Raw genomic sequence first — 15,583 nt, forward strand, 5'->3', positions numbered from 1 at the left:
TTGTTAGCTAGCATCTTTTTCAATTATCATTTTTGCAAAATCTCACATGGCATCACCAAGGGACAGAGGCAGCATAACCACGCACTTGGCTGTCACTCATCAGGATGGGTGTCGTCTACTTCTCCAGTGACCAGATGACACCAGACTGGTAGAGAAGCTTGTGTTTCATGTAAAGAACTTGTTCTACTGAACAAAACCATGAAAGCTGAAATTCACGCATGGCAGAGCAAAGGCTGTCAGCATTCTCCTGTGCTTTCAGAGAAGAAGGATTAAGTAGTGATATAGCTGTAAAAAGTTGTCGACCTAGAGGACACAAAGAGATCTCTATGTAAAAGCATTCCCCTTTCCTACCGTGCAATGAGCAGAGTTTTCTCCCGGCATTATTAATGACAGCAATGACCACTAAGGCTCCTGGGCACCAGCACACTACATCATTTTGATTATAAATCAGCAGGGATTGTTAAATAATCTTAAATCCAAAATCCAGGTTTAACAAAGGTGGTCTGTGGGGCTAGGCTAAACAGTATACATTAATTGAGATTGTTATAGGGAATTGTTCTCATGAACAGTTACCTTCATTTAGTATGTTCCGTCCATTATAATTGATATCTATAAAGTTATACTCAGTGATATAAGGAAGTTTAGGTGACAGAAATAAATGCACTGTATAGTATCTAATTATATTTACTTGTATCTTAAACATTAAGTATTATAGAAAAGGGTAAAGATGGATGTTTTAGAGAGTATAAATAGCTGCATCTTTTTCTCTCCTTTTATAGTGACCACTTTCCCCAAGTGACTTTATAATTATTTGTTTTTCTCTCACTTCAGTCATAAAATGCACATTGCTGCTTGTATTCCCGCCAGAGTACTTTAAAATTTCTACATTTCTTCGAGGAAAAATAATGTGATGAAGTATAACATTTTTTTTCAAAGTTAGTATCACAGGAGTATCACTTAGTAGTATCACAAAGTTAGTATCACTTGAGTCTTTTTTCTGCTCCCTTCAAAATACATTTCTTTCTTTTAAAAAAATATTTCTGTTCTTATTTTTATTTTTATTTATAAAATAATAGGAGTAAATTTTCAGACATATTTTATTTTGGATGATCTCATCTCCATCTCCCTGCCCTCACTTTCTCTGCTGTATCCTGTACTATTGCCCCTTGTGGCAAAAGACAGGAAGGTATACTTACAGCTTCACCAGTGGGGGCCTGTTTCTCACTTTGCTCAGAAGCCCTGTTTTCTTTTCTAAGGAACAGTGTATCTGAATAAAGCAGATGCTAAAACATATGCTAACCTACCAAGCCATCCTAGTAGGATCTTTCCTTCTTGGCTGCGTAATCTCATAGCTGTCATATTTTTAAAGGCATGCTCAGTAACTATTATTTCCCCTTGCCTCCTTTTTACCTTCTGCTTCTATTTATGGTTTAAGGGGATTGGTGTGTTATCAGCCACGGTTTTATAAAATGAGGACCTTAACAGGATCGGATAGGCCTTATGTTTGGTCTGAGTTTGGGTGATGGATTGTTCTTTCTTCCTAGTGTGCTCCCAATGTGCATAAAATGGATGGATATTCCTGTGATGGTACTCAGGTAGGCCACTCACTTTTACCTGAACTGTCCATGGGTGCCAGAATGAGAGAAATACTAAAATATCATCTCAGTGAGATCAGTTTGGATGGTTCGTAATCAATTCAGAAGACTATGCTCATGGGCTGTGTTTCCCGACTGTATGCTCTCTTTCCATCGTCTAGCATAGCAGATGTTGTTAACACTGATGGGTATTCCTGTTTTTGCTTGTTTGTCTGCTTTGTTTTAGGGAATTTGCTTTGGAGGAAGGTGTAAAACCAGAGATAGACAATGCAAATACGTCTGGGGACAAAGTAAGTTAAATCACGTGGCTTGATCATTTTTTCCACACAGCATTGGCACACTCCTGTAAGGACACGTGGGCTAGAAGTAAATTGTTGACTGCTTCATAAGGGGGAGCTTCTCAGAGCTTCTCAGGATTGGGTGGGGCCACTTTTCTAGAAGTCTAGAGAAAGGCACCTTCTTTGAGAAACCACAGGCTGCTTGGCAGTGCCTGCGGATGAGGCAGACAGACGGTGCCTTTGCTGCCAGGCGGGCAACCCCACCTGGTGCACAGCTTGGAGAATAGAGCAGTCTTGATTTCGGCTCCTCAGCTGGGTGCCCTTGAGCAAAAGATCCCATATGGCCTTGTATAGCCATATGGGATGGACATGGTCACTGGGTAGGGTCTCCTTGCCTTAGACCTGAGCATTTTAAATGGAGTTGCTTTTTCCTCATCTACTGTCTTCTCTCAGCTTCAACCAGCTTTTGTAGCTATGGGTGACCTTCTGCTGAAGTAGCTGGCCTGTGAAGGACAGAAATGTTAATGTTGTTCTTCTAAAAAAAAAAATCTGTCAGCGTTTCAGAGGAGAATGTTTAGCATTTGTGTTTAAATAATAGTATTTATAGTTTACCGAATCTAAATTTTATATTTAAATGTTGTGTTACATGTATATATTTATATTTCCCCAGAATTTATAGTCAATATTTTTGTCCTAGACTCTTTAATTTTTTTTTTTTTTTGGTCAGGAAGAGTGTTACCATGTAGCCCAGCCATATCTTAGCCAGTCAGACCTTGAATTTGTAAGCTTCTCACCTCAACTTCCCAAGTCCAAGGGTCGCAGACACATGCTACCATGTCTGGATTGTTTGACATCCTTTTGAAAGATGATTTGCACTAGGAAAAGCTGTAAAACAAACCGTAATCCTTAGAGAGCGTAGGTAGTAGCTGCAGTCCTCTTAGGAAAGGCCGCCATGTGTTCCCTGAGCCTCTTGAGAAGCCTTGAGAGGAGGAGAAAAATGTAGTCATGCAAGTTTTTACTCTAAGTAAAGAGATTCTATCTTTGTTTCTTCTGATTGGGCAAAGCAGGCGAGGGACTAGCAATGTAATAAGCTCCTATTAACACATGCAGCTCGAGTGCCCCTTACCTGAAATGCCTGGCACTGGAAGTGTGTAAGATTGGACTTTTATGTTGGGGAATACTCGTATGTAGATAATGAGGTGTCTTGAGGATGCCTCCCACGACTAAGCATGCTGTTCATCTGTGTTTCCTATACACACATCCCGAGGATAGCTTTAGATAACAGTTTTTAGTATTTTTATTGCACGTGCATTCTTACTAAGACTTTTTACATTAGATAAGGACATGAAAATGTTAAAAATTATTTCTTTAGTGTGTGAGCGTGTGTGTGTGTGCATGCGTGGGACACAAACATGAGTATGTGCAGGTGTGCAGGCCTATGCATTCCCAGAAGGTGAAGAAAGACATCTCATCAGGTGTCATGCACTGTCACTCTCCACCAGCTCACTGGACCAGGAGCTAAGCTGGCCTCCAGGAAACCCCAGGGATCCTCCTGTCCCTACCCCCATAGCTTCTGCTTTTTTCTTTTTTTCCTTAAGAAGTCTTGCAACGTGAAGCAGTTCAGAGGTTTTTGGATTAGCAATACTTAACTTGTGTCACCAGTGGGCATTTGATTAGTTTACCAGAGTCATTGTTACTGGGTTTTTGTTGTTGTTTGTTTTGTTTTGTTTTTTCAAATAGGATCTCAGGTAGCCTAGGCTGACTTGGACTCTCCTATGGAGCAGAGGATGATCTTGAACTCCTAGTCCTTCTGCCTCCGTCTCCCAGTTGCTGAGATGATAGGCTTATGGTGGCTGGCTGGGAAATCATTTTGTTCTTAATGGGTGACCCTGATATACGGGCTTCAGAAGAGATTAAAACCTGTAGAGATGCTGGAACACCTTAAAATTCTATCGGCGTGAACTCAATCAAAATACAGGTGTTTGTTACAGCTCTTCAGAATTAGTGAGCAAGGTGGAAATTATGCTTCTCTTTCTCGAGTCTGATCATACTTCATAGCTATTTGAATAATGTCCTTTTTATTAAGAACGTTTCTGATTGAGAACTTACACATTAGGTACTGAGATTAAAATATGTATTCAAGGTTAGTGTCATCCACAACACAGTGGCAGGGCCTGGGTAGTGCCTCACAGTGTGTAATCTAACACACACACACCCCCCCCGGAAGATCTGCATATACATTTTTTCCGGTTTCCAATAAGGTTCCCTGGAAAATGCACCCAAGCCATGTCTGTGGTATGGTGCACCATTTCTAAGTGATGGTACTAGTTCTGTTCTTGTCACTGGTAACAGTAGAGTGAGCAAGGGCCCTTAAGCTGCAGCTCCCCTTGCCCATGTTTGCCTCCATCACTGATGGAAAATTCCTTTCTGCTTCAGAGGTGACAGCATCCGATAGGTATTGCTACGAGAAACTGAATATCGAGGGGACCGAGAAGGGTAACTGCGGGAAAGACAAAGACACGTGGATACAGTGCAACAAACGGTGAGTGCTCCTATTAGCCCGGGGTTCTTTTCTCATTCAGTTTACAGGCATAAATTCTACATGCAATGTCCCCGTTGGGGGTGTGTAAAGGATTCTATCTTGTCTGTTGTCCTCATCTTTCCTCGGAGCTCCGGCGTCACGAAGGACCCCAGTTTTTGATATGTACCTGGAGCTCTTTCTTCCAGTCTATTATCCCTGCAGTCCCTACACTTTCTCACCCAGACAGTACCTCCCAGCATCTTCTGACTGAGGCAGATTACAGCGACCCTAACCAATGCTGCTGAGTGAATTAGCTAGCTTATCTTTGCTGAACGTCTCATTGTTTCACTATCCCATGTAGATAGTAATAATTGACTCCTGCATGTTGTCCAGACATGCATGGTTGTTTTCCCCTTTGCTTCTTACCATTTATTGTGAATTTATCCCTTTATTTCCATTATTGTTGTCATTAGCACAGCTAAGCCTGTAGCTCTAAGTACTACAAAATCCCTTGAGCTTTCTCTGTTGTAATTCTCAAGTACTTTATTACCAGGATAATCTCCTAAATCCTCTTGACTATGTCAGTTCTTTGCTCAGATTTCATTAGTTCCACACAGCTAATTGGTAGTACTTGTCGTATAGCGACTGTTCTCTGTAGGCTGAGCACCTCTTCTCACCTTGTTGAGCCTGCCACTCGAGCATCATGCCCGTCCTCTCGTTTTTACAGATGAAGAAACCAAGGCGAAATCAGTGTCTGGGACTCAGGTCATGTCACTAGGACTAGAAAAAGAATTAGTATCCATATTCTGGTATCACAGAGTGCTCTCTTAAATTTTCAGCTGAAAGCCTGTGGTCTTAATTAACGAACAAAATGGAACCTCAGGCTGAGAGCACTGTAGTGCATTCCTTTACTCACAGCCCTTAGAAAGCAGAGGGAGATGGCTTTCTGGGTCCAGACCAGGGCTCCATAGTGAGACCCTATCCCAAACACACACACGCATACACACATACACACAAACAACAACAAAACCCACCTCTTTTATGATTTGTGCCAAACCACATTTGTTTTGTCTGTTCTTCTTTGTTCCTACAGAGTCTAGCAAACCTTACTATTCTTAATATCTTCAGCACCTTGCCCTGTGCTGTGTTCATGTGGTTTTTTTTTTTTTTTTGAGCCAGTCTTTACATCTAGTGAGAAATTCATTCATTTTTTTTTTTAAAGGCCCACTTTGAAAACACTTTCCCTCTAAATTATTTCCTGACTGGCTTTCCTAGCTCCCCTCTGGACTCTCACAGGCACAGGCCTTGTGCTATTCTTACGGCCCTCGTACTCAACAATTTGTTTTGTGTAGGCATATGCACATGCCGTGTCTTCTTACACAGTGGAATTCTTAAGAAGATAAACGTCATGTCCGGCTGTGTCTTAGTTTCTGAATGACAAACACTGGTGTGCATAAATAAAACTAAAGAAGACTTGAATATTTATTCATTTTGTTTGTAAGACAAAGGAATATTTGGAATGTAATTTTATACTTGCATACATTTTTATTTTTAAAATACTTTTAAAGTATAATCTTTTATACTTAGTAATAAATCAAGGTCCCCATTTTTTTTCTGTTATCCAGTATATAAACTCCGATATCGTCATATGCAATTTTGTGCTGTGTTAATTAATTTTTTGTTGTTTTTTTTTTCTTTTTCTTCTTTTTTTTTTTTTTTTGAGACAGGTTTTTCTTTGTGTAGATCTGGCTGTCCTGTAATTTGCTCTGTAGACTAGGCTGACCTCAAACTTGCAGAGATCCACCTGCCTCTGCCTCCTGAGTGCAGGGATTAAAGCTGTGTGCCACCACCACCCCGTTTAGTGTTTATATGATTTTTACTTAAATATGTGCCAACTATTTAACACTATTAACAACTAAAACATTTGTTAAAAGAATATATAAAGCAATATTTTTATCCCAGCAACATTGCCTGTTAGTTTCTAAACATACATGTTTAGAAGGGTAGTGAGGCTGAGTGGTTGGGAATCTCTATGAGCATTAGAACACGTCCTCTATGGTTTTGGGAGACAGGATGCAGAAGCAGCTGTACTACAGAAGAACATTCAATCAAATTTCGTTCACGTACCCAACAGTAAGCACGTTAACTATATCCAGAAGTATGCTGTATGCAAATCATTCTGCTGAAAATGTGTATTTGATGGATAATGTTTCTTGAACAAATATTTGAACTGACGGGCAACAAAAGACAAGCAAGGAAGTTATTGGGATTTTGGACCACTGGTTGTGGTTTTAGAGAAGTCAATTCTGAGAGCAGGGGTCAAACTGACATGAACTTATTTTATTTTGCTTAGCATATACATAGGTAATGTAGCTGATGGATAAATACCAACAAGAGAGGAGACCCCCAAAAGTACAAGTTTCATTTTGTCCTTTGCGAAAAGATAAAGTCAATAACTGTCTTTCTTTTAACACAGGGATGTGCTTTGTGGTTACCTTTTATGTACAAATATTGGCAATATCCCAAGGCTTGGAGAGCTTGATGGTGAAATCACATCTACATTAGTTATGCAGCAAGGAAGGACATTAAACTGCAGGTAATTGTATAACCATTCTGTGATCTCATTCAGTCACTTTACTTCCCAGGAATACAGCCTAGACCTACTCCTATTTCCAGAGGATGTGCGTTTTGAATCTAGTTCATAAAGGTGATTGAATAAATCCTAACAGAAAAGAAATGAAAAGTAGTTACGAGTGATGAGGGTGGACTGTTACTCGGTTGCTGGAATTATGTTTCGTTGCTCAAGAGAGTCCTGCAACGTTTGCCTTACAGTTCCTTCTTATTAAGACAATGAGGACTTTGGGATAGAGGCAGCCATCACAGGTCTGCATTTCATTGTTTCTTTCTGAAGTCGCACAGAATTAAATTTTCTTTGGACGTTATATATCTGCAGGAGATCTCAGAAGTGAAGTAGAGGCAGTAACAATCCCCGTCTGGAATATGTGCAAATGACAGTGTGACTCATGCCTAGGAGAGCCTTTTGAGAAAGTTGGATTTGTAGGTCAGTAAGAGGGAAAGCTGAAACCCAACCCAAGATGTCTTGTAATGTGTAAGAAGAACCAGAAATTGGCAGCATAACCTGCTGTTCAATGGGGGGGATTAGATGAATTTCACAGAAAGTTTTTAAATAAAGTTTATTTATCTGGACGTTTGAAAAAGAAAAGGAGCTTGATGCTCAGATTCCTTTGGTGACTTAGCCGCAAAGGGGCTGGACCACCCTTCTGTTGGAGACTCAGACTTTGTCTCCACAGAGAATAGAAGGGAGCGTTCTTAATTGTAGGGTTGGCATCACGGTCACATGGAAGTGCTTCAGCCTCAGGGAATGCTCTCAGAGAATACCCTGGAAATTCCAGTCATCTGTCTGGTCATTGCTGATGGGCAAGCAAAGAAAGTCTCTAACATGAAAAACCTGAGTGAACAGAAAACCCCAAGAGGCTTTTTATCATGAAGTTAAAACATAGTGTTCCACTTTAATCAAACAGACCACGGATGAAAAAGATTCTGTTATGTTAAAATACAGCAGCAGAAGCGAAGCTTAATGGTTGAAATCGTCTCCTTGGAAGTAGGGCAATACAAAGGAAGGAAACAACGATGAGGGAGAACTCCCCAATTCGAATAGAAATAAAGAACAGAGAAATAGTAAGGAGGAAATTGTCAAGGAGTGACATCAGAGACAGCTGCAAACCTCCTGGAAGCACCATGGGACAGAGAAGAGAGTCATCAAGTTTCCACAGAGGAGGCTCAGGTTTACCATGAGGAGTCTGGGGAATCAGAAGACACTGGGAAATTACTTATAAATTACAGTGACGTAAACCATGGCTGCTAGCACACACCTCTAATCCTAGCACTCGGGGGCCCAAGTGTGAGGAAGAGGAGTCTAAGGTAAACCTGGACTACACAGCAAGATCCTGTCATTTAAAAAATGTCAGATATACTTGAGACAAGACTTTTCAGCATGAAAATTCCTTCAGAATGTGTTCTCCTACACCGTCTTCAAAAAGTTACTGAAACAACTATATCCCATAAAGGTGAAAAAGAGTCAACAAAGGAAGAGAAAGGCAAGGGCTAGAGAAAGAAGTCTTCCACTGAGAGATAGTGTCATCATGAAGCTGATTCTGGGAGGAACCTAGGATTGACAGCTCTGTGCCAGGAACAGGGCAAAACCAGACAGAGAGGAAGGGGCTGGTGGGAAGATGTCATCAGGAATCGAGCTGATGCTCAGTTTCCAGTGGGGGTTAAGAGCCAGAGTGTTTGGATTAACCTTATATTAAAGATGGCAAATTTGTCAGAGAGTGGACAGATAAACAGCCGGCAAACAAGAGTCATCTAAGGTAGGACGAAGGTAATTCAGAAATTGAAAGAGTTTAAACATAACAGTATTGTTTCTTCAACTAAATAGCATTTGCATAGTTATAATAATAAACATATTTTTTATTGGTTAAGTAAAGTTTATGGTGAAAGGATAAGCGAAGGAGAAATTGTATATAGAACTACCAAGGTAAAGAGAGATAAAATCTCTTATTGTAGATAAAGAAATTGATAATACCTACAGTTGAAAAAAAAAAAGTATAGAAGTATAATATAAACTTTTTTGAGGCACAAAAATAGCAAAAATTAAGAGTATAGAAAGTGATTCTCAGCTGGGTGTGGTGGTGCATGCCTGTAATCTCAGCACTTAGAGAGCCAGAGGCAAGTAGATCTCTTTGAGTTCGAGGCCAGCCTGGTCTACAAAGCAAGTATAGGACAGCCAAGGCTACACAGAGAAACCATCTAAAAGAAAGAGAGAGAGAGAGAAAGAAAGAAAAAGTGGTTTTCTTTTAGGAAGGCTATGGGGCAGGGATAACTGCTTTGTTTTATTTAGGAAACCGACTTCTCTAATGCTAAAAATGACTCTGGTAAAAGGCTCAGTATTTAAACGTGAAGACCTGGGTTCAATCCCTAGCGCCCACGGCACCCACTGTAAAAAATTTGAACACATTAGTGCGTACATCTAACACCAGTGGTACTAGGTACTGGCAGAAGGGTCCTTGAGGCTTGCGGCCAACCGATCCAGTGGATCACTGAGTTCTACTTCCCATGTGGACACCCTGACTCCAAAAAGAAGGTCAAGAACAATGGAGAAATATACTGAGTGTTGACCTCTGCCTCCACCTATACACACTCACCCACCTGCAAACACGGACACGCGTGTATGTAAACACACGAACACAAACATGGATACCACATACCAGTTCATGTATTGGGCTCCATGTGCACAAGTAATTTTGATTAAAGTTAGTGCTGAAATGTTTGTACTATCATTGGCAAAGCATTGTGAAAATGTTAGTTATGGGTGTTCACTTTCAACTCTTGGTGATATATATATTTTAATTCTAAAAGAAACCATTTGAGCATGCTGTACTAAGCAGTAAATACAATGATGTAGTTATCACCAAAGAGGATTTGTATATCTACAGCATTTGGAGCAGTATAAATTAAATCCAGTTCGGATCCTTGTTTGAAATACGTTTAAAATCTTGACGTCTGCTTAGTAAATCCATTCGACTTGCACATGGCACCCATGGAAAAATAATATGGCTAGTTCTACCCTGGCCCTTACTGTAATAATTTTGTTTAAATTTTAAATAATGTAATTATCCCTGAACAGAATTAGATCAAAAGTTTCTCTTGCTTCTTACACTTACAAGATACTTCTGGGTATGGTAATACTGGCATTTGGGAGATGGAGACCAGAAAAGCAAATGTTCAGGCCAGTTTTATTTACATTAAAACTTAGAGAGATGGCTCAGTGGTTAAAAGTACTGTCTGCTCTTCCAAAGGACCTAGGTTCAAATCCCAGCACTCACATGGCAGCTCTATCTAATTCTAGTTCCAGGTGATCTGAACCCTCACACCAGTGCACACAAAATAAAATTAATTACTTAAAAAGAATTTGATGCACACCTGAACTACTTGAAATCCTATCTAAACACACACACACACACACACACACAATTTAAGCACCCTTTGACTATTGGCCTTTATTAAATAACAAACAGGAGACCAGAGAAGGGATATTGCCTGCTAACCATGAGCATGAATTAATGGAATCCCATTTTCTTTTTGCTTCCAATGTGTTTCTAGTGGGGGGCATGTTAAGCTTGAAGAAGATGTGGACCTTGGCTATGTGGAAGATGGGACGCCCTGTGGCCCAGAGATGATGTGCTTGGAGCACAGGTGTCTTCCTGTGGCTTCCTTCAACTTCAGCACTTGCTCGAGCAGTAAAGCAGGCACTGTTTGTTCTGGAAATGGAGTAAGTGTCAGAACTCCAGCCTGAGAGTCATCTACATTACAGAAGTAGATACAATCCTGTAACGTTGCCTTAATTATGGAAAATGTGATTGCTCGTGTTTCTGGTTGGCATGTGAACAGTAACTTGATCAAAGCTACTTGGATATTTTTGTTGTGTACTAGAGAAAGTCTGAGAATAAGAAAACTAGTAATTTTCCTAATCAAGTTCTTCTTTCTTCCTTTCATATGCTAATAGGATGCCATTCAGTAAAATGACGGGTTTTCTGCATGTGATTTAGGAGATGGATCTTAGCAAACCACAATGGATTTTTTTTTTTAAAGTGGGGAGTGAAGAAGGAAGAGTGAGCCACTCTTTATTTATTTAAATAGATAGGTAAATATAGTAATTAACCAGTTAGGTCATCTGGGTACAGATGAATCAGCAATGACTGTAAATACTGTTGTAGCCACACCAGAAATGACAGTTGAGGCTACAGCTTGGGAACAAAGTCATCAGGGAAGGCACGGTTCTGGATGAGCAGAATATTTTAGGCATTTAACTCTGTTCTTTCAGATTTGCGTACTGAGTAGCATAGGTCACACTTCAGTTATGGGTCAAACGCTCGTCTCCCATGAATGAACCCTCCACGAATGTATCCAGTTTTCTCATTTTCATTAGGAATTTCTTCCTAGCAGTTCTTTCGATTTGTGGTTGCTGTTGTTAGCATGTTCTGTGATTTTTCTTAAGAATCTTTGGTTGAATTAGTTGAATTATCCATTTGAGGCAAAGGACCTTGTTTTGGAATTTGAAGCTGTCGATCCTGGTCATTCAGCTTTGCGCAGTGGCAGTATCGTAGGCAATGAGGTTTATCCAAGGCGCGATTATTGCTTGATCCTGGTCATTCATATTGCGGATAACAAATGTGTTTGAGAGCTATGCCAGGAATTTACTTTAGAAAGTAACCAGTTGTCACTATTTGTCCAAGAACAGGAGATCTTTTTTTTTTTTTCAGTTTATTTTTTTATTTGTTTTTATGAGTTACATTTTATTAACTCTGTATCCCAGCCGTGTCCCGATCCCTCATTCCCTCCCAGTCCCTCCCTCCCTCCCTCATCTCCACCGTGCCCCTTTCCAAGTCCACTGATGGGGGGGACCTCCTCCCCATTCATCTGATAGAACAGGAGATCTTATGGCACATAAGAAAGAGAATACACATGTTTGGGTAGCCCTGATCCTGTAATGTAAGAGGGATTGTTTTATCTCTTTCCTGCAGTCACTAGACAGGTTTAGGGAAAATAGTTTTTGTGTGGCCAAAGAAATGAAAAATGAAATCATTTTTTAATCATCCTGCTAATGAATTTTAAAATACATGCTAAAACAAACTGTAGTTTTATCTATTAGTGCTTATTTAATAGATTGATGAGGGTAAGATACTATAAGATTATATATAGCCTAAAATTATTTACAATAGTCATGTAATATAGAGGTTTATCCTATATAATAAAACATGTTTTATTATATGTGTATATGGTGTGTGCGAGTGTGTGTGTATGTACCTGTGTATGCACATACATGCCATGATATCTGTGGAGGTCGGATAACATCTTGGAGGATGTTAACCTTTCTGACACATGGATTCGTGGGATGAACTAAGGTTATGAGGATTACATGGCAAGTGTTATCACCACTGAGCTGTCTTGCCAATCCCCCATCTAGTTTTAAACTACAGTAACTCAGCTTTATATGTGACAAAGAGTTAAAATCAAGATTAAAGTGTTCTTTGTGCACTATACATCATGTGGGCATATAGGCTTGCTAGGTGTGTGGATCCCAGCTCTGCCTCCCATCACAATTGTGAGTGTGCATTTGCTCCCCTGTGGCAGAGAACTGACGCTTCTGCTGGCCCTCCTTTGGATTTTAGGTTTGCAGCAATGAGCTCAAGTGCGTGTGCAACAGGCACTGGACGGGTGCTGACTGCAGCACTCACTTTCCTCACAATGACGATGCAAAGACCGGCATCACCCTGTCTGGCAACGGTAGGTATCGAATTTGGTGTTACGTCATATTTATACACAACAGACGAGAGGTTGTCTCTATGGACATTTGTGTTTGAGGTTGTTTTTTGTTTGTTTTTTGTTTTTTAATCAAAACTCAAAAGTAAATGGCATCTACACGGTATAGTGAGTGGGGTTTACCTCCTGAAACCATTTTCATTACATTGTAAAGCTGTATCATACTGAGTATAATTTAGCTTACCGACTTTGCCTCATAATAATTAAATTTGCCCAGAATAGTTAAATAATTGATGTCCTTAGAAATGGAAAATGGCAATGTGGCCCTTGCTCCCAAAGTCAGTGTGAAAGCAGAGTATAGTACGTGTAGCACCTGGATCTCAGTAGCTTTTTTTCCTGTTTTTTGAAAATGTGTTTATTCTCATATATTATATCCTGACAGCGTTTCCCCTCCCTCCTCTTTGGGAATATAGCGAGGGTGATATAGGTAGGTCTTAAGGTAGGTTAATTCCTAGTTTTCTGAGGATAATTACCATTGTGGATGTCTAAGTTTTCACTCCACCAGCAGTGGAAGAGTGCTCCCCTTGCTCCACATCCTCACCAACATTAGCTGTCACTTGTGTTATTGATTTTAGCCATTCTTACAGATATAAGATGGAACTCAGAGTCGTTTTGATTTGCATTTCCCAGATGGCTAAGGATGTCGAACATTTCTTTAAGCGCCTCTTGGCCATTTGAGATTCCTCTGTTGAGAATTTCCTGTTTAGAGAATTCCCCCCCCCTTTTTTTTTTCAGTTATATTGTTTGGTTCATTGATGTTGTTTCTTGAGTTCTTTATGTATTTTGGAAATTAACCCTTGGTCAGATGTGGAGTTGTTTTCCATTGAGGCTGCTGTTTTGTACTATTGACACTGTCCTTTCTCTTAATCTTTTTAGTTTCATGAGGTCCCATCTATTAATTGTCAGTCTTAGTTCCTGCTCTATTGGAATTCTGTTCAGGAAGTTGGTCTCCTATGCCAGTGCATTCGAGGCTATCCCTACTTCCTTTTCTACCAGGTTCCGTTAATCTGTTTTTAAGTTGAGGTCGTTGACGCACTTGGACTTCAGTTTTGTGCAGAGTGATAGATGTGTATCTATTTGCGTTCTGCTACATGCTAACATCCAATTAGACCAGCACCATTTGTTGATGATGGTTTCATTTTTCCCATTGCATGATTCTGGCTTCTTTGTCACAAGTCAAGTGTTCATAGGTGTATGGATTACATCTGGTTCTTTGATTCCATTCTATTAGTTAACCTGCTTGTTTTAGGATTTTACTATTGCTCTGTAGTAGAGCTTAAAATCAGGGATAGTGATAAGTCTGGAAGATTTTTTAATTGTATGTGATTGTTGTAGCTATCCTGGGGTTTTGGTTTTTCATATGAAGTTGAGTATTGTCCTTTCAAAGTCCGTAATGAATTGTGTTGAACTTCTGATAGAGATTGCGTTGAATCTGTACATTGCTTTTGATAAGATGGCCATTTTTACTATTTTAATAGATCTTTCCATCTATTTATATCTTCTTTTTTCTTTGAAGACTTGAAGTTCTTGTCATACAGGTCTTTCACTTGATTGGTTAGAGTTACACCAAGGTATTTTATATTATTTGGGACAATTGGGAAGGGTGATGTTTCCTTGACTTTTTTTCTCAGCCCATTTTTCGTTTGTATAAGGGAAGGCTACTGATTTTCTTTAATTTTGTACTTTTGCTGAAGGTGTTTATCAGCTGTAGGAATTCCCTGGTTGAATTTGCGGAGTCACTTATTTATTTTAATATCATCTGCAAATAATGATATTTTGATTTTTTTCTCTCCAGATTGATCCCCTTGATCTCCTTTAGTTATTTTGTTGCTCTAGCTAGAACTTCAAGTACATTTTTGAATAAATAAAGAGAGAGTGGACAACCTTGTCTTGTTCCTGATTTTAGTGGAATTGCTTTGAGTTTCTGTTCATTTAATTAGGTTAGCTATAGGCTTGCTATAAATTGCTTTTATTTTGTATCCCTAATTTCTCCAAAACTTTCAACATGAAGGGGTGTTGGATTTTGTCAAAGACTTTTTTAGCATTTAAAAAGATGGTCATTTTTTTCTTTCAGTTTGTTTATATGGTAGATTATATTAAAAGATTTTCATATGTTTAACTAATCCCTGCATCTCTGGGATGAAGCCTACTTGATCATGATAGAAGATCTTTTTGATGTGTTTTTGGATTCTGTTTATGAGAATTTTATTGAGTATTTTTGTATCTGTGTTCATGAGTGAAATTGGTCTGAAATTCTCTTTCTTGAGTTTTTGTGTGGTTTGGGTATCAGGTGACCATGGCTTCATAAAATGAATTTGGCAATATTTTTTCTAATTTGTGGAATAGTTTGAGGGGTATTGGTATTAGCTCTTCTTTGAAAATCTGGTAAAATTTTGTGCTAAAGCCATCTGGCCCTGGGCTTTTTGGGGAGGGGAGTGGGGTTAGGAGACTTGTAATGACTGCTTCTGTTTCTTAAAGCTTATAGGTCTATTTACATTGTTTATAGGATTTTGATTTAACTTTGGTATGTGATATCTATCAAGAAAATTATCCATTTCCTTTAGATTTTCCAATTTTGTGGAGTACAGATTTTTGAAGTAAGATCTAATGATTTTTTTATTTCCTCAATATCTGTTATGTCGCCTTTATTGTTTCTGATTTTCTATATTTGTATATTTTGTCTGTTTTTTTTTTAGTTAGTTTTGGATAAGGGTTTGTCAATTTTTTAAATTTTCTTAAAGAACCAACTCTTTGTTTCATTGATTCTCTTTATTGTTCTCTTTGTT

The 15,583-nt window shown here is 39.2% G+C and overlaps 1 protein-coding gene across 23 annotated transcripts in view; it reads left to right on the top strand.

The window, feature by feature from the left end:
- Adam22 (ADAM metallopeptidase domain 22) overlaps positions 1-15,583 on the top strand; it is a 229,000-nt gene that overhangs the window by 176,929 nt on the left and 36,488 nt on the right. For all 23 annotated transcript variants that reach the window (XM_060373788.1, XM_060373789.1, XM_060373791.1 and 20 more), the window contains exons 19-24: positions 1,545-1,595; positions 1,822-1,885; positions 4,310-4,415; positions 6,871-6,990; positions 10,578-10,746; positions 12,647-12,761. In XM_060373788.1, coding sequence (XP_060229771.1) covers positions 1,545-1,595; positions 1,822-1,885; positions 4,310-4,415; positions 6,871-6,990; positions 10,578-10,746; positions 12,647-12,761 — 625 coding nt within the window. The remainder of the gene's footprint in view (positions 1-1,544; positions 1,596-1,821; positions 1,886-4,309; positions 4,416-6,870; positions 6,991-10,577; positions 10,747-12,646; positions 12,762-15,583) is intronic.

This window comes from Meriones unguiculatus, chromosome 21 (genome assembly GCF_030254825.1).
Source record: "Meriones unguiculatus strain TT.TT164.6M chromosome 21, Bangor_MerUng_6.1, whole genome shotgun sequence".
NCBI classification, from domain to species: domain Eukaryota; kingdom Metazoa; phylum Chordata; class Mammalia; order Rodentia; family Muridae; genus Meriones; species Meriones unguiculatus.